Raw genomic sequence first — 22,677 nt, forward strand, 5'->3', positions numbered from 1 at the left:
TGAAAACTTGATTTATCATTCTTACTCTTCTCAGCTATTACATTTTAAGTGGCATGGCCCCAATACAGATTTTAGATATTGCAGAAGAGAATTATTTCTTAGGATTTCATTAAATAGGCTACCTTTTCTTTATTATGATAAATTTCTTTCTTAATACTGATGTTATGGATTTAAAATTTTGAATTTAGAGTTGCAATACAGTTTCTTCCTCTGCAAAGAGCCTCATATGGGAAGGATTTCATGGTTTGTGACTACAAATGCTGTGCTATGCACATTTAAACTACTAATATTCAGATGTATTAAGATGTATAATTTTAACTAAGAAAATGATTATTGGAAATACAGCTTTTTTGCGAAATAAATACCTGTATGGACTTGATTTATTCTGATTTATTTTCTTGTTGGCATATGACTAAGTGGTGTTGATTGGCTTTTTCAGGATATTGATATTAAGAAAGTAAATGGAGTTCCTCAGTATGCATTCTTGCAATACTGTGATATTGCCAGTGTTTGTAAAGCTATTAAGAAGATGGATGGGGAATACCTTGGAAATAATCGCCTCAAGGTAAATGTATTTGCATAAATTATTGTGCTGTTGTGATTTGCATTGTTTTTTAAGATTTGGCGTTTTTTGATGCATATATCTGATTAAGATCGCAGTAAGTGTATCAACCATAAAGGTGATACACTTCTTTGTATCCCCATCCAATTATACTATAATCTGAATCAATACTTGATTAGCCAGGCAGGATTGCTTTTTTGTAAATTTCTATTTGATTTTAACCAAATGGTTCGCATTTAAGATATTGATTTGCTAAGATTCCTACAAAAGAAAACTAGTTTTCTGAGAATTCTGTAGTTGAATAGTAATTGTGAATTTTACTAATAGAAATTTTGCCTTTTATATTCAGCTGGGTTTTGGAAAGAGCATGCCTACAAACTGCGTATGGTTAGATGGGCTTTCTTCAAATGTGTCAGATCAGTATTTAACACGTCATTTCTGCCGATACGGGCCTGTAGTAAAGGTAGGTGGGAGGTTTTGATATGTGTTTCAACTTTACTTCTGACTCCTTTTTCTTGGTATTCCATCTTTTCAGTCCCAATTTTTTTAGTAACTCGCACATTAAAATTATCTTTGCTGAAATTTGGTCTACAAGGGCATTTGCATTTATTACCTTAAGATATTAGTATTTTGAAAAATTGTTTTGAACCATCTGGGATGATTGGTTTTGAAATTATTCTCATAGTACACTTAAATAGAATTAAATAGAATGTTTCTTAGGGACTTTTATAATTTTATCTCACAATTAGCCTAGTTATATAATTATTTACATTTACACAAAATATGTAATTAGACTTTTTTTTTTAAAAGATGGTGACTTTGAAGGGACAGTCACACAACTGAGTATGCATCTAACCAATGTTTATTGTATGACACACCCACAAACAACAGGAAAAGGGTCTTTGGACCCAGTTCCATTATGTGAATGTAAAACTTTAACTCCTTAAAAGCATGTTGTTTACTCAGTGATGGGTATGTTGCATAACTTGGACATTTCTTTAAATGTAGCTTCTGTTGTTTGGAGAAATATACATCTTAAAAATAAAAAATCCAGCTTTAGGACAGTAGTGCTACTTACAATCACAATTTACTGACATTCTTTGTAGATTCAGTATTCTTTACATTTCTTTTCTCCCTTTCAAGGTTTTTTTTTTGTTTGTTTTTGTTTTTTTTGTTGAGACAGAGTCTCACTTTGTTGCCCAGGCTAGAGTGAGTGCCGTGGCGTCAGCTTAGCTCACAGCAACCTCAGACTCCTCGGCTTAAGCGATCCTACTGCCTCAGCCTCCCGAGTAGCTGGGACTACAGGCATGCGCCACTATGCCCGGCTAATTTTTTCTATATAGATTTTTAGTTGTCCATATAATGTCTTTCTATTTTTAGTAGAGACGGGGTCTCGCTCAGGCTGGTCTCGAACTCCTGACCTTGAGCAATCCACCCGCCTCGGCCTCCCAGAGTGCTAGGATTACAGGCGTGAGCCACCGCGCCTGGCCGGTTTTTTTTTTTTAAAGCCAAAACAAATAAAAAAAATGCTTTTACTTAGTCAACATGGAAAACAAACAAAATACAGAAAAATAAAATAAAGGTGTAATATACCTCAGGCTGTAATTTCCATGATTCTAAACAGTCCCTGCATATTTAGTGTATGTTCACTGCAACGTGCATCATCAGAAAAGGCTTGAAATTTTTTCTAGGATAAAGTACATAAAATTATATTTTTTCTTGTCATTGTCCTTGTGACTTAGGATTTTGTTGGGACTGACACTAAGTCCAGTGGATGAGGCCCTTATTTGGTTTCTGTTTTGTTTTTTACAGGTGGTATTTGATCGCTTAAAAGGCATGGCCCTGGTTCTCTACAATGAAATTGAATATGCACAAGCAGCTGTAAAAGAGACCAAGGGGAGGAAAATCGGTGGGAATAAAATTAAGGTGTGCAGAATGACTTTAAAGAGAAACAAAACAAAATCGTATTCAAATCTCACCGTCTCAGTAACTGGCATTTGTAGATTGCCAGCAAGGACAGTGGTTTACAAGACATGCAGTATATGTCTGCAGTGTTTAAGGGGAATATTATGATTTTTGTGCTCAGCTACTTATGGGCAGAGGGTCTTTTTTAAAAACCATTAGCCACAGATCCTTCCCTAAAAATCTCCTCAAAGAAGTATGCCTCTCAACGCTCTTGGTACCTGTGGACACTCTCAGTACAGGCCCACCCACTGTTACCTGTCGGTATCTGCACACCCAGGGGCTGAAAGTATCAGTCCAGCTTTGCAAATGATCCTGTCTTCCTCTTCTAAAGAGTGGGTAACCACCGAAAGCTGAATTTTTTTTGGTCTGGTGTATGTTTTTAAAATTTGGTATTCATGGTAGTTTGAAGAAATTTATATGCTTAATACCTATGATGGTTAGATTGAAACAACTCTTTTCAAAATGAAATAAGATTGATTGATGGGTGTCATATGTTTTAATGACTTTTAAGCCCAGCTGTGAGTGAAGTTTTAATGTTCTTCCATATTTTATGTTCTAACTGTGGTTCCAGCAAATTTATTATGCTCATCAGAGATGCTGGATTTAGTTCATTTGATTTTTTTGTTTGTTTGTTTGTTTGTTTTTTGGCTTGACTATAGCCCACTGTAATCTCAAACTCCTGGTCTCAAGTGATCCTCCTGCCTCAGCCTCCTGAGTAGCTGGGACTATAGGAATGCTGCCACCATGCTCAGCGAACTTTTTTATTTTTTTGTAGACAATGGGAGTCTTGCTATGTTGTCCAGACTGGTTTTGAACTCCTGGGCTCAAGCAGTCCTCCCACCCTAGCCTCCCAAAGCACTGGGATTACAGGAATGAGCCACCATGCCTGACTTCATTTGATTTTTAATTGCCATTTCAGTTTTCCATCTTGCCTTTTCACTCCTTCAGGGTTGGGTCTGAAACTTTAAATTACATTTCTTTATCAGGATTTGTGTATTCATAGAATTTGGGAAATTTCAGGTTAACACAATATAGTTTCGTTATGAGGACTGTTTCACTTGAGATAGATTGTTCTTTCCTGAAATTTGTCCAGAAGGGCTATATTGTGAAGGATTTTCAAATTTGATAACATTTTCCATCTTTAAAATCTGAAACTTGCAACAAACACCTGCTGTCCTTTTTTTTCTTAAGGTGGATTTTGCAAATCGTGAAAGCCAGCTGGCATTTTATCACTGCATGGAGAAATCTGGTCAAGATATCAGAGACTTTTATGAAACCTTAATAGAAAGAAGGTATGTATTTTAACCCTATCAGTGTAGCTGGAGTTTGAATACATCAACTTTAGATGGGATGAAGTTTTATTTTTTAGCCCTTACCGCAACTCCCACCCCTTAAAAAACTTACATCTTGTGTGGAAACACAGGTTTATTTTTATGAAGCCAGTTTTTAGATTTCTTACTGAAAGCTCCTACAATTTGAAAGAGTTAACTGTTTTGCCAGAGTATAATTTTATGTACCATTAATTATAAATATAAATCATTCTGCTTTACAGTTTAAAATAAATTTGATAACATATGTTAGAGTACATTATGAACTGTTAAATGCCTTAGTAATGACAACATCCAGGATGTCACCACATATGTCCTCATACATTTAACGAAAAAACAAAAACTTCCAAAAGAACATCAAGAGCTTTATTTTAAATTTGAATCTCTTAAATACATTGTGACTCAATAAGCCAAAGTATATACATAAGTTGGTGACTTGGGCAAAACTCATTTCCCCTTGTTAATATTTTCAGTCACGATAGTGTAGTATTTGATATTTTTTTCTGCCAAATAGACCAAATATATTAAAACATTTTAACATAATGTCACCAGTTTCTTCAATTAACTGATTACATGTGAAAATGGAAGCTATTGTCCATATGATCGAGCTGTTTGTCCAGACACACCTCTATGATTAAGTCTCCTAGAATGTTACCAGCAGGTCTCCACCCCTGTCCCCATGTGTTAGACAGAAGGCTTTGTGTGAATAATGCCTTTAGACACTTCAGTTCTAGTATGAAAAGGGCTCTCTGACCAGGATTAGCCAAGGCCAAATTGTGCTGCTGGGATCCTGTTGAACGCATTCCCTTCCTACTGCCTGTCCTTACAAGTTCATTTTTGCTTAAATTATAGAGAGTGTATGTCACTTTGAGTCATTTTGTAGTGCAGTATTGTGTAGTAATCATTGAATACTTGGAGCTCTTTAAATGAACAATGTCCCCCACAGTCAGATTCCCAAAAGCTTTAACTTCTAAGGTTTCGATTGTTTCTCACTAGTATATCAGAATCCAAATCCTAAAAGATCACAGGTCATCAGTGTTGATAGGCTGTTGCGTCTCAGTTGTGTGAATATAAGAGTGAGACTGAGCATGAAGCTGTGTGTGCACATGCAAGAGAATGTATGTGTCTGTTGGGAGAGGAAAAAAATGTTCTGGGTCCTGGCTCCCCAAGTAGCAGTTTGAAGTCATTGTTAATACATTAAGTGCTTAGGGGAATTCTTATCCATAAGTGCATGAAAGTGTGTTGGAGGCCTGGTTGTACCTAAGAGAGAAAAAATCCATTAAAATCCTCTGTGTACCTTAAATATTTTTTAAAAAGCAGTGTCTTGTGAGGATTGGGTAATATAGTGTGGGTGTTAATTTTTGTATATTACTACTTAAAATTCATTCATTTCCGTGATGATCTGGCTCTGGCTTTGTTATTTGGTTCTTTCCCAGGGTAATTTATCTCTGTTGAATGGTGGTTATCTCCTAATGTAGGAAGCAGGAGGGCTTTTGCTGGGACCCAGGTTTGGCCTGTCGGGTTTCAGGTGGCAGTGCCTGTGGAATGCATTCCTGGCAGTAGAACTTGAGGATCTATGCCTTTTGCATAGAGCAGGAGGAAGTTATCCCACTGAATAGTTGCCGCATGAATGAACAAAAATGGTTTAACTCTAGTGATAATTAAGCTTAGGAATGCAAACAATAACTCTGTTTTCACAAGGCTTTGCCATTTACAAAGTAGTATTTCATTTGATCCCTCAAATACTCTGTCAGGTAGGGCACTGTGTTCTGTTTTATGGAGGGAACTGAAGATCAGATGACTTGCTGATAAGGTCACAGGCTACTAAATGGTTGGGCCGAGGATAAACCCATGGTTACTACCCACTAGTGCATTGAGCTTACGTTTTACCAGAGTAATTCTCAAGATGAATTTACAGGATCCCATTATGATTTAGGTGATTTTCTCATCTACTTATGGTAGTTTGGATATTGTGCAGTGATGTGAACAGCATCCTCTCCCCAACCTGACTCTCTGTAGTTCCTCTGTGTCCCTCTGTACACACCCCTGCCAGAGCCCCTCTAGCTCAAGTGCTCAGTTATGTTGTCCCCTGCTTAAGTTGTTGAGTTCCTTGAGGGCAGGACTGCTCATTTCTTTTTATGGTCATGAGGCCCAGCAAAATTCATACTTACTTATTTTTGTTTTGTGAGACAGGGTCTCACTCTGTCACTCCAGCTAGAAAACATTGCTGAGATCATTGCTCCCTGCAACCTCATACTCTTGGGCTCAAGAAGCTATTCTCTTGTGTTAGCCTCCCGAGTAGCTGGGACTACAGGTGTGCATCACCATGTCTGGCTAATTTTTCTATTTTTTGTAGAGACAGGGTTCTCACTATGTTGCCCAGGCTGGTCTTAAACTGCTGGCCTCAAGCAATTCTCCCACTTTGGCCTCCCAAAGTGCTAGGATTACAGGTGTGAGCCATCATACCCAACAGCCAAAATTAGTATTCATTAAACTGAACAGTGCTTTAGCACAAATGTTTACACAAATATCTGTGATTTCTGCAAGTTTTTTCATGCTTTCGGATATAGTTTTAGTTTGCTTAATTTTAAAAGATATCTTGATACTGTGTTTTTAAAATATGAATGTTACTATTCATATTTTAATGTGGGCCGGAGACTAGAGATGTGCCCATTTTAGGCATCTTATTCGCTTTATGATATTAGAAGGCATGTCATGTGTCCACCTTCATATAGGAAAATGGTACTTCCTTGAAGTATGTATTTATGGTGGTAATGAGTTAAATTAGCCTAATTCCATGCCCAGTAACATTTATTTACAAGATGGCTGGTCACTATTTAGGCAAAGAATGTGATTCCTATGGAGCTGTAGAAAGAGTATCTGGAATTCGATTAAACCAAATATCATAGATATAAAATATTGACTTTGAACTGAGAAAGTTCAGTATAAATACATGTAATAATGTGTTATTGATGCTTCCAGTGTTTGAATGGTCAGTCTAGAGGCTTCATTTGCTGTTTAAAAGGGTTAGAACATCACCTAGTAGCAGTTTTGATGTATTTTTCTGAAGTTCATTCTTTCAGCAAATATTTGAGTGCCTACTATGAAACAAGCACTGTTGTAAGAGCTAGAGAAATTGTGTCTAAGAAGACAAAGCCTGTTCGTTTAAACGGCTTAAGTTTTTTAGTATTGTTGTGTTTTAATGAGCTACTAATGGCAATCTTGTCTAGAATGAATATGCCACACGTACCTGAGAGAACAAAAATTCATGTGAATGAACAAGTGAAGGAGTTAATTGGCTTCTAATACAGGTGTATTTAATTTTTTGTAACACATGTGTTCTTGTGTATAAATTTAATCATGTTTTAAGTGTACCAGACAGGTCCTTGTGAGAGCAAACTGTGGTGAGTTCCTTTGCAGTGGAGGAGTCCTCTCACAGTGCTTGCAGTCCTGCCTCATGTGCAAGTTCGCAGTTGGGGGAAAGTGACAACATTTACTGAGGGCCGAGTGTGTGCCTAGGATTATGCTAGGAAGGCTTTTACAGATGTTATCTTAACCTTCTACGAGCCTTCTGAGGAGAAGCTACCATCAATTTATGAGTGAAGGGACTGAGCTCAGAGAGTTTAGCCAGCCCCCAAAATATATTGTTTTAATTGTGAATTGAGATAGAGGTGTTAACAATATCATACAGGTCACAAAGGTGGTGAGATTTTCATTAAAAATTTTATCTGTTTTTCTAAACAGTGCATTTATTTCCTACATTGTGGTAAGAATATTTTTTGGTATAAAAGTAATGAAAGATTTAGAAATGAGGGGGTCTGATACTGTTCAGTAACTAGTGGTGTCTGTTTCATCACTACACCAGAGTCACCAACCAAAAGAATGAAAAAAGCCTGAGCCACCACTGCCAATAGAAACGTAATGCAAGATACATATGTCATTTAAAATTTCTAGTAGCCACAATAAAAAGGAAGAGGTGAAATTAATTTTATTTAACTTAATATATCTAAAATATTATTTCAACATATAGTCAATCTAAATAAATTATTATTATTTTTTTTTTAAACTAAGTCTACAAAATCTGGCGTGTATTTTACACTTACACCTCAATTTGGACTGGCCAGATTTCAAGCACTCAGTAGCCGCATGTGGCTAGTGGCTGCTGTATTGGACAGTCGCTGTGATTTAATCAGTTAACAAATGATGAAATAATGTCAAAAATGTTTATACGCACATGATGTAATGGCATAAGTGATAAAGAAACAAAAGAACTACTAAGGTCTTTTATTTTTTGGCAGAGAGGAGCGAAGGGGATCCTACGACTATAACCAGGATCGTACATACTATGAGAATGTGCGGACTCCGGGCACATACCCTGAGGATTCCAGGCGGGACTATCCAGCTCGAGGGAGAGAATTTTATTCAGAATGGGAAACTTACCAAGGAGACTACTACGAATCACGCTATTATGATGATCCTCGGGAATACAGGGATTACAGGAATGATCCTTATGAACAAGATATTCGGGAATACAGTTACAGGCAAAGGGAGCGGGAAAGAGAACGCGAAAGATTTGAGTCTGACCGGGACAGAGACCATGAGAGGAGGCCAATTGAACGAAGTCAGAGTCCCGTGCACTTGCGCCGGCCACAGAGTCCCGGAGCTTCTCCCTCCCAGTCAGAGCGGCTGCCGAGCGATTCCGAGAGGAGGCTCTACAGCCGATCCTCAGACCGGAGTGGCAGCTGTAGCTCACTCTCTCCTCCGAGGTATGATAAACTTGACAAATCTCGTCTGGAGCGCTATACAAAAAATGAAAAGACAGAAAAAGAACGAACTTTTGATCTTGAGAGAGTGGAGAGAGAGAGACGCTTAATACGGAAGGAAAAATTGGAAAAGGACAAAACTGAGAAGCAGAAACGAAAAGCAAAAATTCACTCCCCTAGTTCTCAGTCTTCAGAAACAGACCAAGAAAACGAGAAAGAACAGAGCCCTGAAAAGCCAAGGAGTTCTAATAAACTGAGCAGAGAGAAAGCTGACAAAGAAGGAATAGCAAGAAACCGCCTGGAACTCATGCCTTGTGTGGTTTTGACCCGAGTGAAAGAAAAAGAGGGAAAGGTCATTGACCACGCTCCTGTGGAAAAGCTGAAAGCCAGGCCTGACAGTGACGCTGGCAAGTCGTCTGCCCTGGATCAGAAACTTCAGGTCTCTCAAACTGAGCCTGCGAAGTCTGACTCGTCCAAACTGGAATCTGTTAGAGTGAAAGTGCTAAAGGAAAAGGGGCTTTCGAGCCACATTGAAGTAGTAGACAAGGACAGCAGGCTGAAAACCAGGAAGCACCTGAAACCCGAGCAGCCTGCCGACGGGGTGAGCGCTGTGGATCTGGAGAAGCTGGAAGCAAGGAAAAGGCGTTTTGCAGATTCCAATTTGAAAGCAGAGAGGCAAAAACCAGAAGTCAAGAAAAGCAGTCCAGAGACGGAGGATGCTCGAGTGCTTTTAAAAAAACAGCCTGACGTATCGTCTAGAGATGTCATCCTGCTGAGGGAAGGAGAGTCTGAAAGAAAGCCTGTGAGGAAAGAAATTCTTAAAAGAGAATCCAAAAAAATCAAACTGGACAGACTAAATGCTATTCCCAGCCCCAAAGACTGTCAGGAGCTTACCAGTCTTCCTGTGGGTTCTGGCTCAAGGCCTAGTGCAGACCTACAAGCAAGACTGGGAGAGCCAGTAGGTGAACCTGTGGAAAATCAAGAAATCCAATCAAAAAAACCCATCCACTCAAAACCGCTGCTCAAGCAGCTACAGCTATTAGATGATCAAGGATCAGAGAGAGAGGATGTTAGGAAAAACTATTGCAGTCTTCGTGATGAAACACCTGAACATAAATCAGGCCAAGAGAAATCACATTCAGTAAATACTGAAGAAAAAATTGGCATTGACATTGATCACACACAGAGTTACCGAAAACAAATGGAGCAGAGTCGTAGAAAACAGCAGATGGAGATGGAAATAGCCAAGTCTGAGAAGTTTGGCAGTCCTAAAAAGGATGTAGATGAATATGAAAGACGCAGCCTTGTTCACGAGGTAGGCAAACCCCCTCAAGATGTCACCGATGACTCGCCTCCCAGCAAAAAGAAAAGGATGGATCACGTTGATTTTGATATCTGCACCAAGAGAGAGAGGAATTACAGAAGTTCACGCCAAATCAGCGAAGATTCTGAAAGGACTGGTTGTTCCCCCAGTATACGACATGGTTCCTTCCATGAAGACGATGATCCCATAGGCTCCCCTAGGCTAATGTCAGTAAAAGGGTCTCCTAAAGTAGATGAAAAAGGTCTCCCCTATTCTAACATAACAGTGAGGGAAGAGTCTTTAAAATTTAATCCTTATGATTCTAGTAGGAGAGAACAGATGGCAGACATTGCCAAAATAAAGCTGTCTGTCTTGAATTCTGAAGATGAACTAAATCGTTGGGACTCTCAAATGAAACAAGATGCCAGCAGATTTGACGTGAGTTTCCCAAACAGCATAATTAAGAGAGACAGCCTTCGGAAAAGGTCTGTACGAGATCTGGAACCTGGGGAGGTGCCTTCTGATTCTGATGAAGATGGTGAACACAAATCCCACTCACCAAGAGCCTCTGCTTTATTTGAAAGTTCCCGATTATCTTTTTTATTGAGGGACAGAGAAGACAAACTACGTGAGCGAGATGAAAGACTCTCTAGTTCTTTAGAAAGGAACAAATTTTATTCTTTTGCATTGGATAAGACAATCACACCAGATACTAAAGCTTTGCTTGAAAGAGCGAAATCCCTCTCTTCATCTCGAGAAGAAAATTGGTCTTTTCTTGATTGGGACTCTCGATTTGCTAATTTTCGGAACAACAAAGATAAAGAAAAGGTCGACTCTGCTCCGAGACCTATTCCTTCCTGGTACATGAAAAAGAAGAAAATCAGGACTGATTCAGAAGGGAAAATGGATGATAAAAAAGATGATCACAAGGAAGAAGAGCAGGAAAGGCAAGAACTATTTGCTTCTCGTTTCTTGCACAGTTCAATCTTTGAACAGGACTCCAAGCGACTGCAGCATCTAGAGAGAAAAGATGAAGACTCTGACTTCATTTCTGGTAGATTATATGGTAGGCAGACGTCTGACGGAGCAAACAGCACGGCTGAGTTAATTCAAGAGCCAGTAGTTCTATTCCATAGCAGATTTATGGAGCTCACACGAATGCAACAGAAAGAAAAGGAAAAAGACCAAAAACCCAAAGAGGTTGAGAAACAGGAAGATACAGAGAATCATCCTAAGACCCCGGAATCTGCTTCTGAGAATAAAGAGTCAGAACTGAAAACGCCACCTTCAGTTGGGCCTCCTAGTGTCATAGCTGTAACTCCAGACTCAGTGTCATCAGCACTGGAGAAGATGACTAGTGACAAAACAGCGGAGGTGCCTCCGGTAACAGAAGAGGGGACCGTGGAGCCGGCCTCCGTCTCAGAAGAAGCCAAGCCGGCGGCTGAACTGGCTGCTGCCCCCGTGGAACAGCCCGAGCAAGCAGACCTGCCCCCAGGAGGGGACACCAGTAAAGATGCTGCCACAGCCCCTTCAGCTGTTGAAGAAGGTTCATCGAGTGACCAGCTGCCTTATCTAGATGCCAAGCCTCCAACTCCTGGCGCCTCGTTTTCCCAGGCAGAGAGCAGCACAGACCCAGAACCTGACAGCACCCAGCCACTTTCTAAACCAACTCAGAAGCCCGAGGAAGCCAATGAGCCACAAGCCAAAAAGCTGGACCCAGCTGCTGACGCGGAGTCCACTGCACATCAGAAAGCTGAAGTTGCCCCTGAGGTTCAGCCTCAAGCTTCTGAAGATTTGGAAGTCGATCCTCCAGTTACTACAAAAGATAAAAAGCCCAACAAAAGTAAGCGTTCCAAGTCCTCAGTTCAGGCAGCTGCAGCAAGTGTCGTGGAGAAGCCCGTCACGAGGAAGAGCGAGAGAATAGACCGGGAGAAACTAAAGCGGTCTAGTTCTCCCCGGGGGGAAGCACAGAAGCTTTTAGAATTGAAGATGGAGGCAGAGAAGATCACAAGGACTGCTTCTAAAAACTCTGCTGTGGATCCTGAACACCCCGAACCGAGTTTGCCTCTCAGCCGAACGAGGCGGCGGAACGTAAGGAGTGTTTATGCGACCATGGCTGACCACGAGAGACGCTCTCCAGTCAAGGAGCCTGTCGAGCAACTGAGAGTGACCAGAAAGAGGTTGGAGCGAGAGCTCCAGGAGGCTGCGGCAGCTCCCACCACCCCTCGGAGGGGAAGGCCTCCAAAAACACGCCGTCGAGCTGATGAAGAGGATGAGAACGAGGCCAAAGAGCCCACAGAAACAGTCAAGCCAGCTGAGGGGTGGCGATCTCCCCGATCTCAAAAGAACACAGCCACTGGTGGTCCCCAGGGGAAGAAGGGGAAAAATGAACCGAAGGTTGATGCTGCATGTCCTGAGGCCACCACTGAGGTGGGCCCCCAAACAGGTGGGAGAGAGAGTCACACAGCAGCTAAGTCTGGGGAGGAGGAGGCAGGGAGCCAGCAGAAACGCGACAGCAAAGAAGCCGGCACAGACAAGCATCCCCCTGCGACCGCCCCCGCTAAAGTGGTGGAGAAAAAGCCAGCCCCCGAGAAACCCTCCAAATCAAAAAGAGGAAGATCTCGAAACTCGAGATCAGCAGTGGACAAATCTGCGAGTCTGGAAAATGTGGGTGTTGCTGTCAGCCCCAGGGGGGCTGCTGGAGCAGCAGGACAGGCAGAGGAGAAGGAAGCCGTGGTGGTGGCAGTCTCCCCCGAGAAAAGTGAGAGTCCCCAAAAAGAAGGTGGCTCATCATCCCAGTTGAAAAGTGATCCAGTTGATCCAGACAAGGAAGCAGAGAAGGAAGATGTGTCTGCCTCTCAGCTGTCCCCGGAAGCCACTCAGTTAGCCAAGCAGATGGAGCTGGAGCAGGCAGTGGAGAACATCGCAAAGCTCACGGAAACCTCCGCCAACGCAGCCTACAAGGCGGCCACCGCGGATACAGCAGAGGGCCTCGCCGCAGAGGACAGGGACAAGCCTGCACACCAAGCAAGTGAAACAGAGCTGGCTGCAGCCATTGGCTCCATCATCAATGACATTTCTGGGGGGGAGCCAGAAAACTTCCCGGCCCCTGCACCTTACCCGGCAGAATCTCAGACAGACACGCAGCCCCACGCACAACCGTTGCGGCCTCCTGAGGAAGGAATGGAGCCTGAGACCAACGAGGCTGTGTCTGGCCTCTTGGAAACCGAGGCTGCTACAGAATCTTCTGGGCCGCCAGTCAGTGCCCCTGACCCCTCATCAGGCCCAGCAGATAGCAAGGAAGCCAGAGAGAGTAGCAGTGAAACCCCTCACTCGGTGCAGAAAGCCAAAGCGTCCAAAGACGCAGAAGTTGCTCTTGTTCGAAAAGACAAAGGGCGCCAGAAGACAACCCGGTCACGCCGCAAACGCAATATGAGCAAGAAAGCGGGGGCCCCTGTGGAGCCCCATGTACCAGAATCTGACCAGGCTCAAAGCAAGGGTCCTGCTGCGAGTGAGGCGACAGTGGTGCAACCCCCAGAACCTCCACAGGAAGAAAAGCAGAGCGAAAAACCGCATTCCCCTTCCCCGCAGCCGTGTGCTCCTGACCCAGGCAAGACTGCATGTGCAGAGAATGTGTCCCAAGAAAGCAGAGTTGAAGAAAAGACTCCAACCAAAGTGTCTGTGCCCCCAGACCTGCCCGCTTCCTCGCAGCCGGCACCAGTAGATGGTGATCCTCAAGCCAGCTTCAGGGTGCATTCCGTCATTGAGAGTGACCCAGTGACACCGCCCGGCGATCTCAGCATGCCCACACCCATGCTTCCTTCTGTAACTGCAGCAAAGCTCCCAACCCCTGTCACCTCTGGGGGCAACCCACACCAGAGCCCCCCTGCCAAGGTGACAGAGTGGATCACAAGGCAGGAGGAGCCACGGGCTCAGTCCACCCCGTCTCCAGCTCTTCCCCCAGACACAAAGGCCTCTGATGTAGACACCAGCTCCAGCACACTGAGGAAGATTCTCATGGATCCCAAGTACGTGTCTGCACCGAGTGTCACTTCCACGAGTGTCACCACGGCCATTGCAGAGCCCGTCAGCGCGGCCCCTTGCCTGCATGAGGCACCACCCCCTCCAGTTGAATCTAAAAAGCCTCTTTTAGAAGAAAAAACAGCTCCAGTTACAAACTCCTCTGACACACAAGCCTCAGAGGTTCCAGCAGCTCCTGACAAAGAAAAAGTGGTTCCAGTCATTGCTCCCAAAATTACTTCTGTTATTAGTCGAATGCCTGTCAGTATTGATTTGGAGAACTCGCAAAAGATAACCCTGGCAAAACCAGCTCCTCAGACCCTGACCGGCCTGGTGAGCGCCCTGACTGGCCTGGTGAACGTCTCCCTGGTCCCAGTCAATGCCCTGAAAGGCCCCGTGAAGGGCCCGGTGGCCACGCTGAAAGGTTTGGTGAGCACCCCCGCTGGGCCCGTGAACGTCCTGAAGGGGCCTGTGAACGTTCTCACTGGGCCAGTGAACGTTCTCACTACTCCGGTGAACGCCACCGTGGGCACAGTGAACGCAGCCACGGGGGTGGTGAGTGCTGCCACGGGCACAGTCAATGCTGCAGCAGGTGCAGTGAATGCCACCGCAAATGCAGTGACGGTCACTGCAGGTGCAGTTGCTGCCACATCTGGTGGTGTGACTGCCACAACAGGTGCAGTGACTATGGGAGGCGCAGTGATTGCAAAGTGCAAACAGAGATCGAGCACTAACGAAAACAGTCGGTTCCCTCCGGGGTCTATGTCTGTGATTGACGATCGTCCGGCAGACGCAGGCTCTGGTGCGGGGCTACGCGTGAACACCTCAGAAGGGGTCGTGCTCCTGAGCTATTCGGGGCAGAAGACCGAAGGCCCACAGAGGATCAGTGCAAAGATCAGCCAGATCCCCCCAGCCAGTGCGATGGACATTGAATTTCAGCAGTCAGTGTCCAAGTCCCAGGTCAAACCCGATTCTGTCACCCCATCACAGCCTCCACCCAAAGGCCCTCAGGCCCCTGCAGGCTACGCAAACGTGGCCACCCATTCCACGCTGGTACTGACTGCCCAGACGTACAACGCGTCTCCCGTGATTTCGTCTGTGAAGGCCGACCGCCCATCCTTGGAGAAGCCCGAGCCCATACACCTCTCAGTGTCCACACCTGTCACTCAGGGGGGCACAGTGAAGGTTCTCACCCAGGGCATAAACACACCCCCAGTGCTGGTTCACAACCAATTGGTCCTCACCCCAAGCATAGTGACCACAAATAAAAAGCTTGCTGACCCCGTCACCCTCAAAATCGAGACCAAGGTCCTCCAGCCGGCTAACCTGGGGTCCACTCTGACACCGCACCACCCTCCTGCTCTGCCCAGCAAACTGCCTGCAGAAGTGAACCACGTCCCCTCAGGGCCCAGCACCCCGACGGATCGAACCGTCTCCCACTTGGCAGCCACAAAGCCAGATGCACATGCTCCTCGACCCAGCGGACCTGCTCCGGCCCCGTTCCCGAGGGCAAACCACCCCAGCAGCACCACGTCCACGGCACTGTCAACCAACGCCACAGTCATGCTGGCTGCAGGCATCCCAGTGCCTCAGTTCATTTCTAGCATACACCCAGAGCAGTCTGTCATCATGCCACCCCATAGCATCACTCAGACTGTGTCTCTGAGCCACTTGTCCCAGGGCGAGGTGAGAATGAACACACCCACGCTACCCAGCATCACCTACAGCATCCGGCCAGAGACGCTTCACTCTCCTCGGGCCCCCCTGAAGCCCCAGCAAATAGAGATAAGGGCGCCGCAGCGGGCCGGTACCCCCCAGCCGGCCACAGCTGGTGTGCCTGCGCTCGCCTCCCAGCACCCTCCCGAGGAGGAAGTGCATTACCACCTCCCCGTTGCCCGAGCGGCAGCCCCCGTGCAGTCTGAGGTACTGGTCATGCAGTCTGAGTACCGGCTGCACCCGTACACCGTGCCCCGGGACGTGCGGATCATGGTGCATCCGCACGTGACGGCTGTCAGCGAGCAGCCCCGGACAGCAGATGGGGTGGTGAAGGTGCCGGTGGCCAGCAAGGCCCCTCCGCAGCCAGGGAAAGAAGCCACCAAGACATCAGATGCCAAAGCAGCCCCTGCCCCTGCCCCCCACGGTGAGGCCCGCATCCTCACAGTCACCCCCAGCAAACAACTCCAGGGGCTGCCTCTGACCCCCCCTGTGGTGGTGACCCACGGGGTGCAGATCGTGCACTCCAGTGGGGAGCTGTTTCAAGAATACAGGTACGGCGACATCCGCACCTACCATGCCCCGGCTCAGCTAAAGCAAACTCAGTTTCCTGCTGCTTCCTCCATTGGCCTGCCTGCCCGGACCAAGACTCCTGCGCAGGTGAGAGAGCTGGGCGTCTCCCCCGTCCACTCATGCCTGGGGCCTTGGCGGGCTTTTAAGCAAAAGCCAGCCTTTCAGTCAAAGAAAGTCGTGGTTGCAGTGCAATGAATGGGTCAGATAGCCCCTAAAATACGCCTATCTTTTTGTGGGTTTAAAGAGGAGCCTTTGGGGTGAAAGGATCAGATCGCATCAGAGACCTCCAGATACGGGGAGGAGCTCTCTGTGGGAAGGGCGGGTGTGGTGGCTCCTGCTGCAGGGGTGGGGAGGGAGCTAACAGGTGACTTGTTACCTGAACTCCTGAGAGCAGCACCATTGATCAGGCTCCCTCTGTGGGCTTGACTTAGAGGAGACGTCCCACATCTGACCCTTTTCCTGTGGCCTTTGGGCCATTTGTTGGGGCCAGGGGCTAGTGCACAACAGACTGACTGCATCCCTTTTTGCCTTCCTCCCAACCCCAGGGCCCTCCTCCTGAAGGCGAGCCCTTGCAGCCTGCTCAGCCCTCGCAGTCCACACAGCCTGCCCCGCCCGTGCAGTCTACACAGCCTGCCCAACCTGCGCCATCCTGCCCACCCTCCCAGCTCAGCCAGCCTGGCCAGCCACCGAGCAGCAAGATGCCTCAAGTCTCCCAGGAGGCAAAGGGGACCCAGACAGGAGGCACAGAGCAGCCTCGCCTCCCAGCTGGCCCTGCAAACAGGCCGCCTGAGCCTCACGCACAGGTTCAGAGGGCGCAAGTGGAAACAGGCCCGACTTCCTACCCTTCCCCCGTGGCTGTGTCCATGAAGCCTGACCTCCCAGCCCCTCTTCCTGCTCAGGCTGCCCCAAAGCAGCCATTGTTTGTACCCACAACCCCGGACCCCAGCACCCCGCCAGGACTGGCTCTGCCACACACGGAAGCCCAGCCAACCCCCAAACAGGATGGGTCTCCACACTTGACTTCCCAGAGACCTGTGGATATGGTTCAGCTTCTGAAGGTAAGAATGGGCAGGGGGCGCCCCACCTGTCCCCCACATTTTGTGGTGTGCTAAAAATGTCCTAAGATTTCCCCAGTTGATGCTGCCTGGGGCCATGTGCAGCATGGCCCAGCTCTCCAGCCACGTGCTCACTTCCTGTTTGTTTCCCTGGGAGCAGAAGTACCCCATCGTGTGGCAGGGCCTCCTAGCCCTCAAGAATGACACAGCTGCTGTGCAGCTCCACTTCGTCTCCGGCAACAACGTTCTGGCCCATCGGTCCCTGCCCCTCTCTGAAGGAGGACCCCCACTGAGGATCGCCCAGAGGATGCGGCTGGAGGCCTCGCAGCTGGAAGGGGTTGCCCGAAGGATGACGGTAAGACTCAGGCCCAGGTGGGCAACAGGGAGGGAAGGCCTAGGTGGTCCCCTCTGTCCCTTCTCCCTGGGCTGTCATAGAACAAACACAGAAATGATATTCTCGACTGATACTCTCGACGTGGGCACATGGTGTTTCTATTTGCAAGTGTAAAATGCTTCCAGACCCAGAAACAAGGCTTTTTTCATTCAACAAAGAGTAGACTTTAAAGTCATCTCAGAGATGGGAGTTTCTGTGGACTTGATACCCTGGGCTGGACATGGGTTGCTGTTAGGCTAGGAGGCCCCTGATCACTGATGGCTGCTTCTGCCCCAGGTGGAGACAGATTACTGTCTGCTGTTAGCTCTGCCCTGTGGCCGTGACCAAGAGGATGTTGTGAGCCAGACCGAGTCCCTCAAGGCTGCCTTCATCACTTACCTGCAGGCCAAGCAGGCAGCAGGGATCATCAACGTCCCCAACCCTGGCTCCAATCAGGTTGGTTGTCCCGTGCCCTTCCCAGATCCTTCCTCTGCACATGCACGCACAGGTGGCATGCGAGCAGGCTGGCTAATCTGGTGCCAACTAGAATAGTCTAGGAGTTTCTCAGAGGAGATGGGCCAAAGGGTATTTTGGACAGAGGAAGCCAGCAGAGCATGTGGGAGGGGCCACCACTGCGCATTCTGGGGAGAACCAAGGGAACCGTCGAGAGCAGAGATTTTCCTTGAGCTTAATGATGAAGAGGGCCCCAGGGTGTTCATGTTCATAGTTTTCTGACACCTGCTAAGTGTCTTCTGGTGGACGTAGTTGTGGAGGTATTTGCTGGTCGGGGCAAATTGGCCTGGCTTTCTGCACTGGGCTTCTGCGGGGCCTTGTTGGAAATGGAATGTGGGGTGGGTGCTGTGAAGACAGAGGGTCCCACTTTGCTCTCTCGTCCCCATCTCCAGCCTGCCTATGTGCTGCAGATCTTCCCGCCCTGCGAGTTTTCTGAGAGTCACCTGTCCCGTCTGGCCCCAGATCTCCTTGCCAGCATCTCCAACATTTCTCCCCACCTCATGATTGTCATTGCCTCTGTGTGAGCCACTGAATGGTCCTGCACCTCAGTGTACTTTCCGAGGCTCTACAGCAAAAATAAACACAGGACAACCCAGCCATGTGGAGAAGCAGCTGCTGAAGGGGACAGACTCCACTGCCAGCCGGCCAGCCTCTTGCTCTCCTGCCTGCCCGGCTCAGTCGGACAGACTTCTCTGGGCAGTGGTGCTGCTACCTTGTATGTTTACATGACGCTTCAGCCCAAGGACAGACCACCAACCGACGTACTCGCAGACACCTGGGGCTGGGTTTCTCTCTCCTCTTTTTGGAGAAAAGGAACAGGGCAGTGGAATGAATTTTTTTTGTTTTTAAGAAACAAGAAAACAGAACTGCCTTTGCACTAAATTAGTGACTTGGACTCTTGCACAGTGAAGACAGGCTGTGACACTCTGGATATCTTGGTGTACGTGAACACACATCGCGGACTCTAATGCAGGAAGGACCTTTAACTTCTGCTGAGACCTTGGGGTCAAGGAACATTTCATTGGGTTTTTTTGTCCCCTCCCCTCCCTTCCCCTTGCTCACTTGGATGCATCATCTTTCTGAATTCTCCTGCTGGCCACCGTTTTGATTCACCGGGATGTACAGTTTACGGTTGAAAAAGAGCAAACAGAAGGATTTTCTTTCTTGGTGGGATATGCAGAACTTGGGATGTGTGTATATATAAATATATAATATATATAAATATATATAATACTGACTTAAAAAATCAAATTCCCCCTGACATACATTTTTTTTAATCTGTGCCAAAAATGTGTTTTCAGAGAAAATCTTATTTTCATACTCAGACTTTGTATTGTCACTCATTTGTATAAATGCGCTTCAATACAGCACGGGCCCTGCTCCGGCGATGTGGAAGTGTCACACAGCACCTGTACAGACAGACTGGCTAACCCCCTCTTCCTGTTACCTTGACCTCTCCCCCAACTTCCTAACACTTATTAATTTATGAAACTGTTTTTCTCAGCGCAGTTTTGTTTTGTGTGTCCATTGGATTACAAACTTTATTAAAAAATACAAAACACGTCAAGTGTGAATGTGATTGTTACTTGGGTGGAGAACGGCTAACCCTCATCTCACTTTTGGGTCCTTCCCCAAGTCTGTATGTGGGACCTGTTTCCTTTCTGCCTCTGTCTTCCCAAGTACCAGTTTACCTTGTACAAAAGCGATTTTGTCAGGGGTGCTGAACTTAACCAGTTTCTAGTGTTGTGCTGTATCTGTGAAACTGCAGGGTCCTGACTGGTTCTCAGTGTGGAAGGTGCTCCGACCCCGCGGCGTAGCTCCAGGGGCAGAGCTCCTTGGGCTCGGTTAATCCTGTTTCTGCTTCCAGACAGGAGGATGCCCTGCAGCTGGCTCCACGACAAGCTGTGGATTGGGATGGGAACAGGGACATGGGGCTGGAGTTGGTGGTCTCCCTCACAGTACCGATGTGGCCGGACAAACAGGCCTAGACTTTTGGTGCAGGAAGATGGTAAGTGTCCCCTCTGAACGAGGGATCACAGCTGCTGGGGGGGAACGGTGGAGAAGGGGCCGAGACAGCAACTCTGATGGGGGAGAGGAAGCTGCTCCACCGGCCCTGCCTGCTGTGCTCCCAGCTCCCCAGGGAAACTTCCAGCTGCTTCTTCCTGTCCCTCCAGGGCCTTGGCCTGGTGGCAGAGACTGCACTGATGGAGTGCGAGTGAAAGCTCCCAAAAGACGGCACTGACTTGGCCTCAGTCCTCAGACCAGGGTTACTGGTAATTACAGCAAGTGCGGAGCCCTCCTGCTCCCTGGGCCCATCAGAACTGGGCTGGTGGCTTGGGCCTGGCCCGCTGCTCTGGCTGAAAGGACCTCTGAGCTGGGCCTGGCAGAAGTGGCCTGGGCCGAAAGGGGCAAAGCCATTTTGGCCTTGGGGCCAGGCTCCCTCTGGGTTGCCAGGCCCTGGTAAGCAGCTGTGGCCCCTGCTGGGAGCAGAGGGGGAGGCTGGGTCCCAAAGTCAAACAGGTGAGAAGCCTCTAAGGAGGAGACTGGATGAGATGGGTCACATGCTGCTGTGGTCTCTCGGGTCCAAATGCCACCCACAGCCCAACTCAGGGCAAAGCAGCCAGCCTGGCTTGAGACAGGTCTTGCGGTTCCAGTCCCATTGAGCAGAAGGGACAGCCGGGCTTTCCCAGGAGGCCAGCCCCTTGGTAGTGCAGTGCTTCTGTTGCATCGGCCGTAGCTACCAGCTCCCCACCCACCCCACAGGGACCTAAAGGCAGCATTAGAAAATAATCAAATTTATTCTCTCTAGGGAATGGAGCCACCCGTCTCAGTTCCAGGATGCCATCCATCTTTAAATAAACAGTCAGGAGAAGGGCTGCCCACTCACTCAGCAGGTGGTGGACATTCAGGAGCTGTGGGGGGGGTCTCTGCCAGTGCGGGCTGGCCGTCGGCCCCGTCCCGAGGGCGGAAGACCAGCTCCCCAGCCTGCAGCACCTGCCCGGCCGGCCACGTGCTGCCTGGCCCGTACTGCTGGTAGAAGTCCGCGTCCGTCTGGAACATGACCAGTGCCTGGGCCGTATGGATTCGCACGTGCTGAGCCAGGCTGTTGGCGTCCAGGAATTTGTCCCCACAGGAGTCACAGGCGTAGAGGATGTGAGTGTTGGGGTCTGTGGAGGTGGGGGCTGTGGTCAGGGTGGGAAGGACCCTGGGGTCCACCAGCATTCACACCCTGGGTGGCCCCTCTCACCTTCTTCCTGCACTTGCTTCACAGCTTTGCTGATCTCGGCTTTAAGTACTTCCGTCTCGTCGGCTGTCACCGCAGCCCCTACTGGTACCACTGTGGGCACAATCACAGGGCCTAAGGCGAAGGCCACAGCACCTGTCCCACGTCTGCCGCCTAGGGGCAACCGGCCGTGCTTCCCTCTGCTGCCCGCAGCCCGTACCTGTGAGCTGAGTGACAGCCGTGGCGGCCAGGGCCTCAGTGGCCAGCGTGACCATGTCGTCCACAGTGACCACGCTGACCTCACCGCCCTCCTCGGGCTCCAGGATCTTGATGCCTGCCTTGCCCTGGTGCACAGTCTTCACGTGGGAACGCAGGTTGTCTACCCGGTTGAAGCCACGACCGCACTTGTCACACAGGTAAGGCTTCTCTCCTGGGGGGAGGCAAGGTTCTCTCCTGCTTTTGGGGGAAGGGGCAGCAGGGGTGGGGGTGGGAGGACCTCAATGCCTCCAGCTTGCCCAGCAGCCCTGTCTTTTCCAGCAAGAAGTGCTTTAAGGTGGCCACCAGCACTGCACAGACACCCCTGGTGGCACTGGCACCCCTGGAAGCTCTAGGAAAATGGGGTCCTCCTTTGAAGTAAACTGCCTTCAAAGCCACCTGCAGCAAGTGCCAGCACCCAAGGCTGTGGTCTGGGGGCACCTCCCTCCCCCTGCGCCCCCACCTGAGAGCAGGGCTGGGAAGGGACAGGTGGGGCAGCGGGCACAGGCTCACCCGTGTGGATGATGATGTGCTTGGACAGGTCCCCCACGTTCACAAAGGCCTTGCTGCACACGCTGCACTTGTGTGGGCGGATGTTGTCATGGTGGCGGATGTGATTTGCCAGCTGGCTGGACTGGACAAATCTGCGGGGCGGCAAGAGAGGGGCTCACATGGAACTGCCCCGGCCTGGGGCCTCCTGCCTCATCTCGACTGGACGGGAGCCTGGGCTTGGGCAGCAGTCTGCCCAGGTCCCAACCGAGCCCCCAGTTTGTTTTCTGACCCCCGCACTGCAAAGTGCCTGGACCCCCACAGCACCCTGGGCCTGGGCAGGGGTGGGCAGGACCTCTTGCCGCAGCGCTCGCAGACGTAGGGCTTCTCCCCGGTGTGCTGGCGCACGTGGGCGATGAGGGAGCTGGCCTGGGTGAAGGCCTTGCCGCACATCACGCACTGGCACGGCTTCTCGCCTGGGGAAGGGGGCAGGAGAAGGCGTTGGTGCCCACTCCCCGCCCCCGGCTCCCTCCCCAGCCCGT

General features: G+C 48.4%; 2 protein-coding genes across 6 annotated transcripts in view; one reads left to right on the forward strand and one right to left on the reverse strand.

The window, feature by feature from the left end:
- Positions 1–18,749, forward strand: part of SPEN (spen family transcriptional repressor) — an 82,454-nt gene extending 63,705 nt beyond the window's left edge. For all 3 annotated transcript variants that reach the window (XM_069479384.1, XM_069479385.1, XM_069479386.1), the window contains 9 exons: positions 440–565; positions 912–1,025; positions 2,375–2,488; positions 3,719–3,819; positions 8,154–16,314; positions 16,773–17,285; positions 17,443–17,637; positions 17,953–18,111; positions 18,561–18,749. In XM_069479384.1, the coding sequence (XP_069335485.1) occupies positions 440–565; positions 912–1,025; positions 2,375–2,488; positions 3,719–3,819; positions 8,154–16,314; positions 16,773–17,285; positions 17,443–17,637; positions 17,953–18,111; positions 18,561–18,692 (9,615 nt within the window). In that variant the 3' untranslated portion in view covers positions 18,693–18,749. The remainder of the gene's footprint in view (positions 1–439; positions 566–911; positions 1,026–2,374; positions 2,489–3,718; positions 3,820–8,153; positions 16,315–16,772; positions 17,286–17,442; positions 17,638–17,952; positions 18,112–18,560) is intronic.
- A 2,238-nt stretch (positions 18,750–20,987) lies between these two features.
- Positions 20,988–22,677, reverse strand: part of ZBTB17 (zinc finger and BTB domain containing 17) — a 28,620-nt gene continuing 26,930 nt past the window's right edge. For 2 of the 3 annotated variants that reach the window (XM_069479388.1, XM_069479389.1), the window contains 5 exons: positions 22,491–22,611; positions 22,160–22,290; positions 21,612–21,821; positions 21,416–21,505; positions 20,988–21,335 (listed from right to left, as the gene is read on the reverse strand). In XM_069479388.1, coding sequence (XP_069335489.1) covers positions 21,052–21,335; positions 21,416–21,505; positions 21,612–21,821; positions 22,160–22,290; positions 22,491–22,611 — 836 coding nt within the window. In that variant the 3' untranslated portion in view covers positions 20,988–21,051. Of the gene's footprint in view, positions 21,336–21,415; positions 21,527–21,611; positions 21,822–22,159; positions 22,291–22,490; positions 22,612–22,677 lie in introns of all 3 variants that reach the window. The other variant, XM_069479387.1, reaches the window with a different exon arrangement.

This window comes from Eulemur rufifrons, chromosome 8, assembly GCF_041146395.1.
Source record: "Eulemur rufifrons isolate Redbay chromosome 8, OSU_ERuf_1, whole genome shotgun sequence".
NCBI classification, from domain to species: domain Eukaryota; kingdom Metazoa; phylum Chordata; class Mammalia; order Primates; family Lemuridae; genus Eulemur; species Eulemur rufifrons.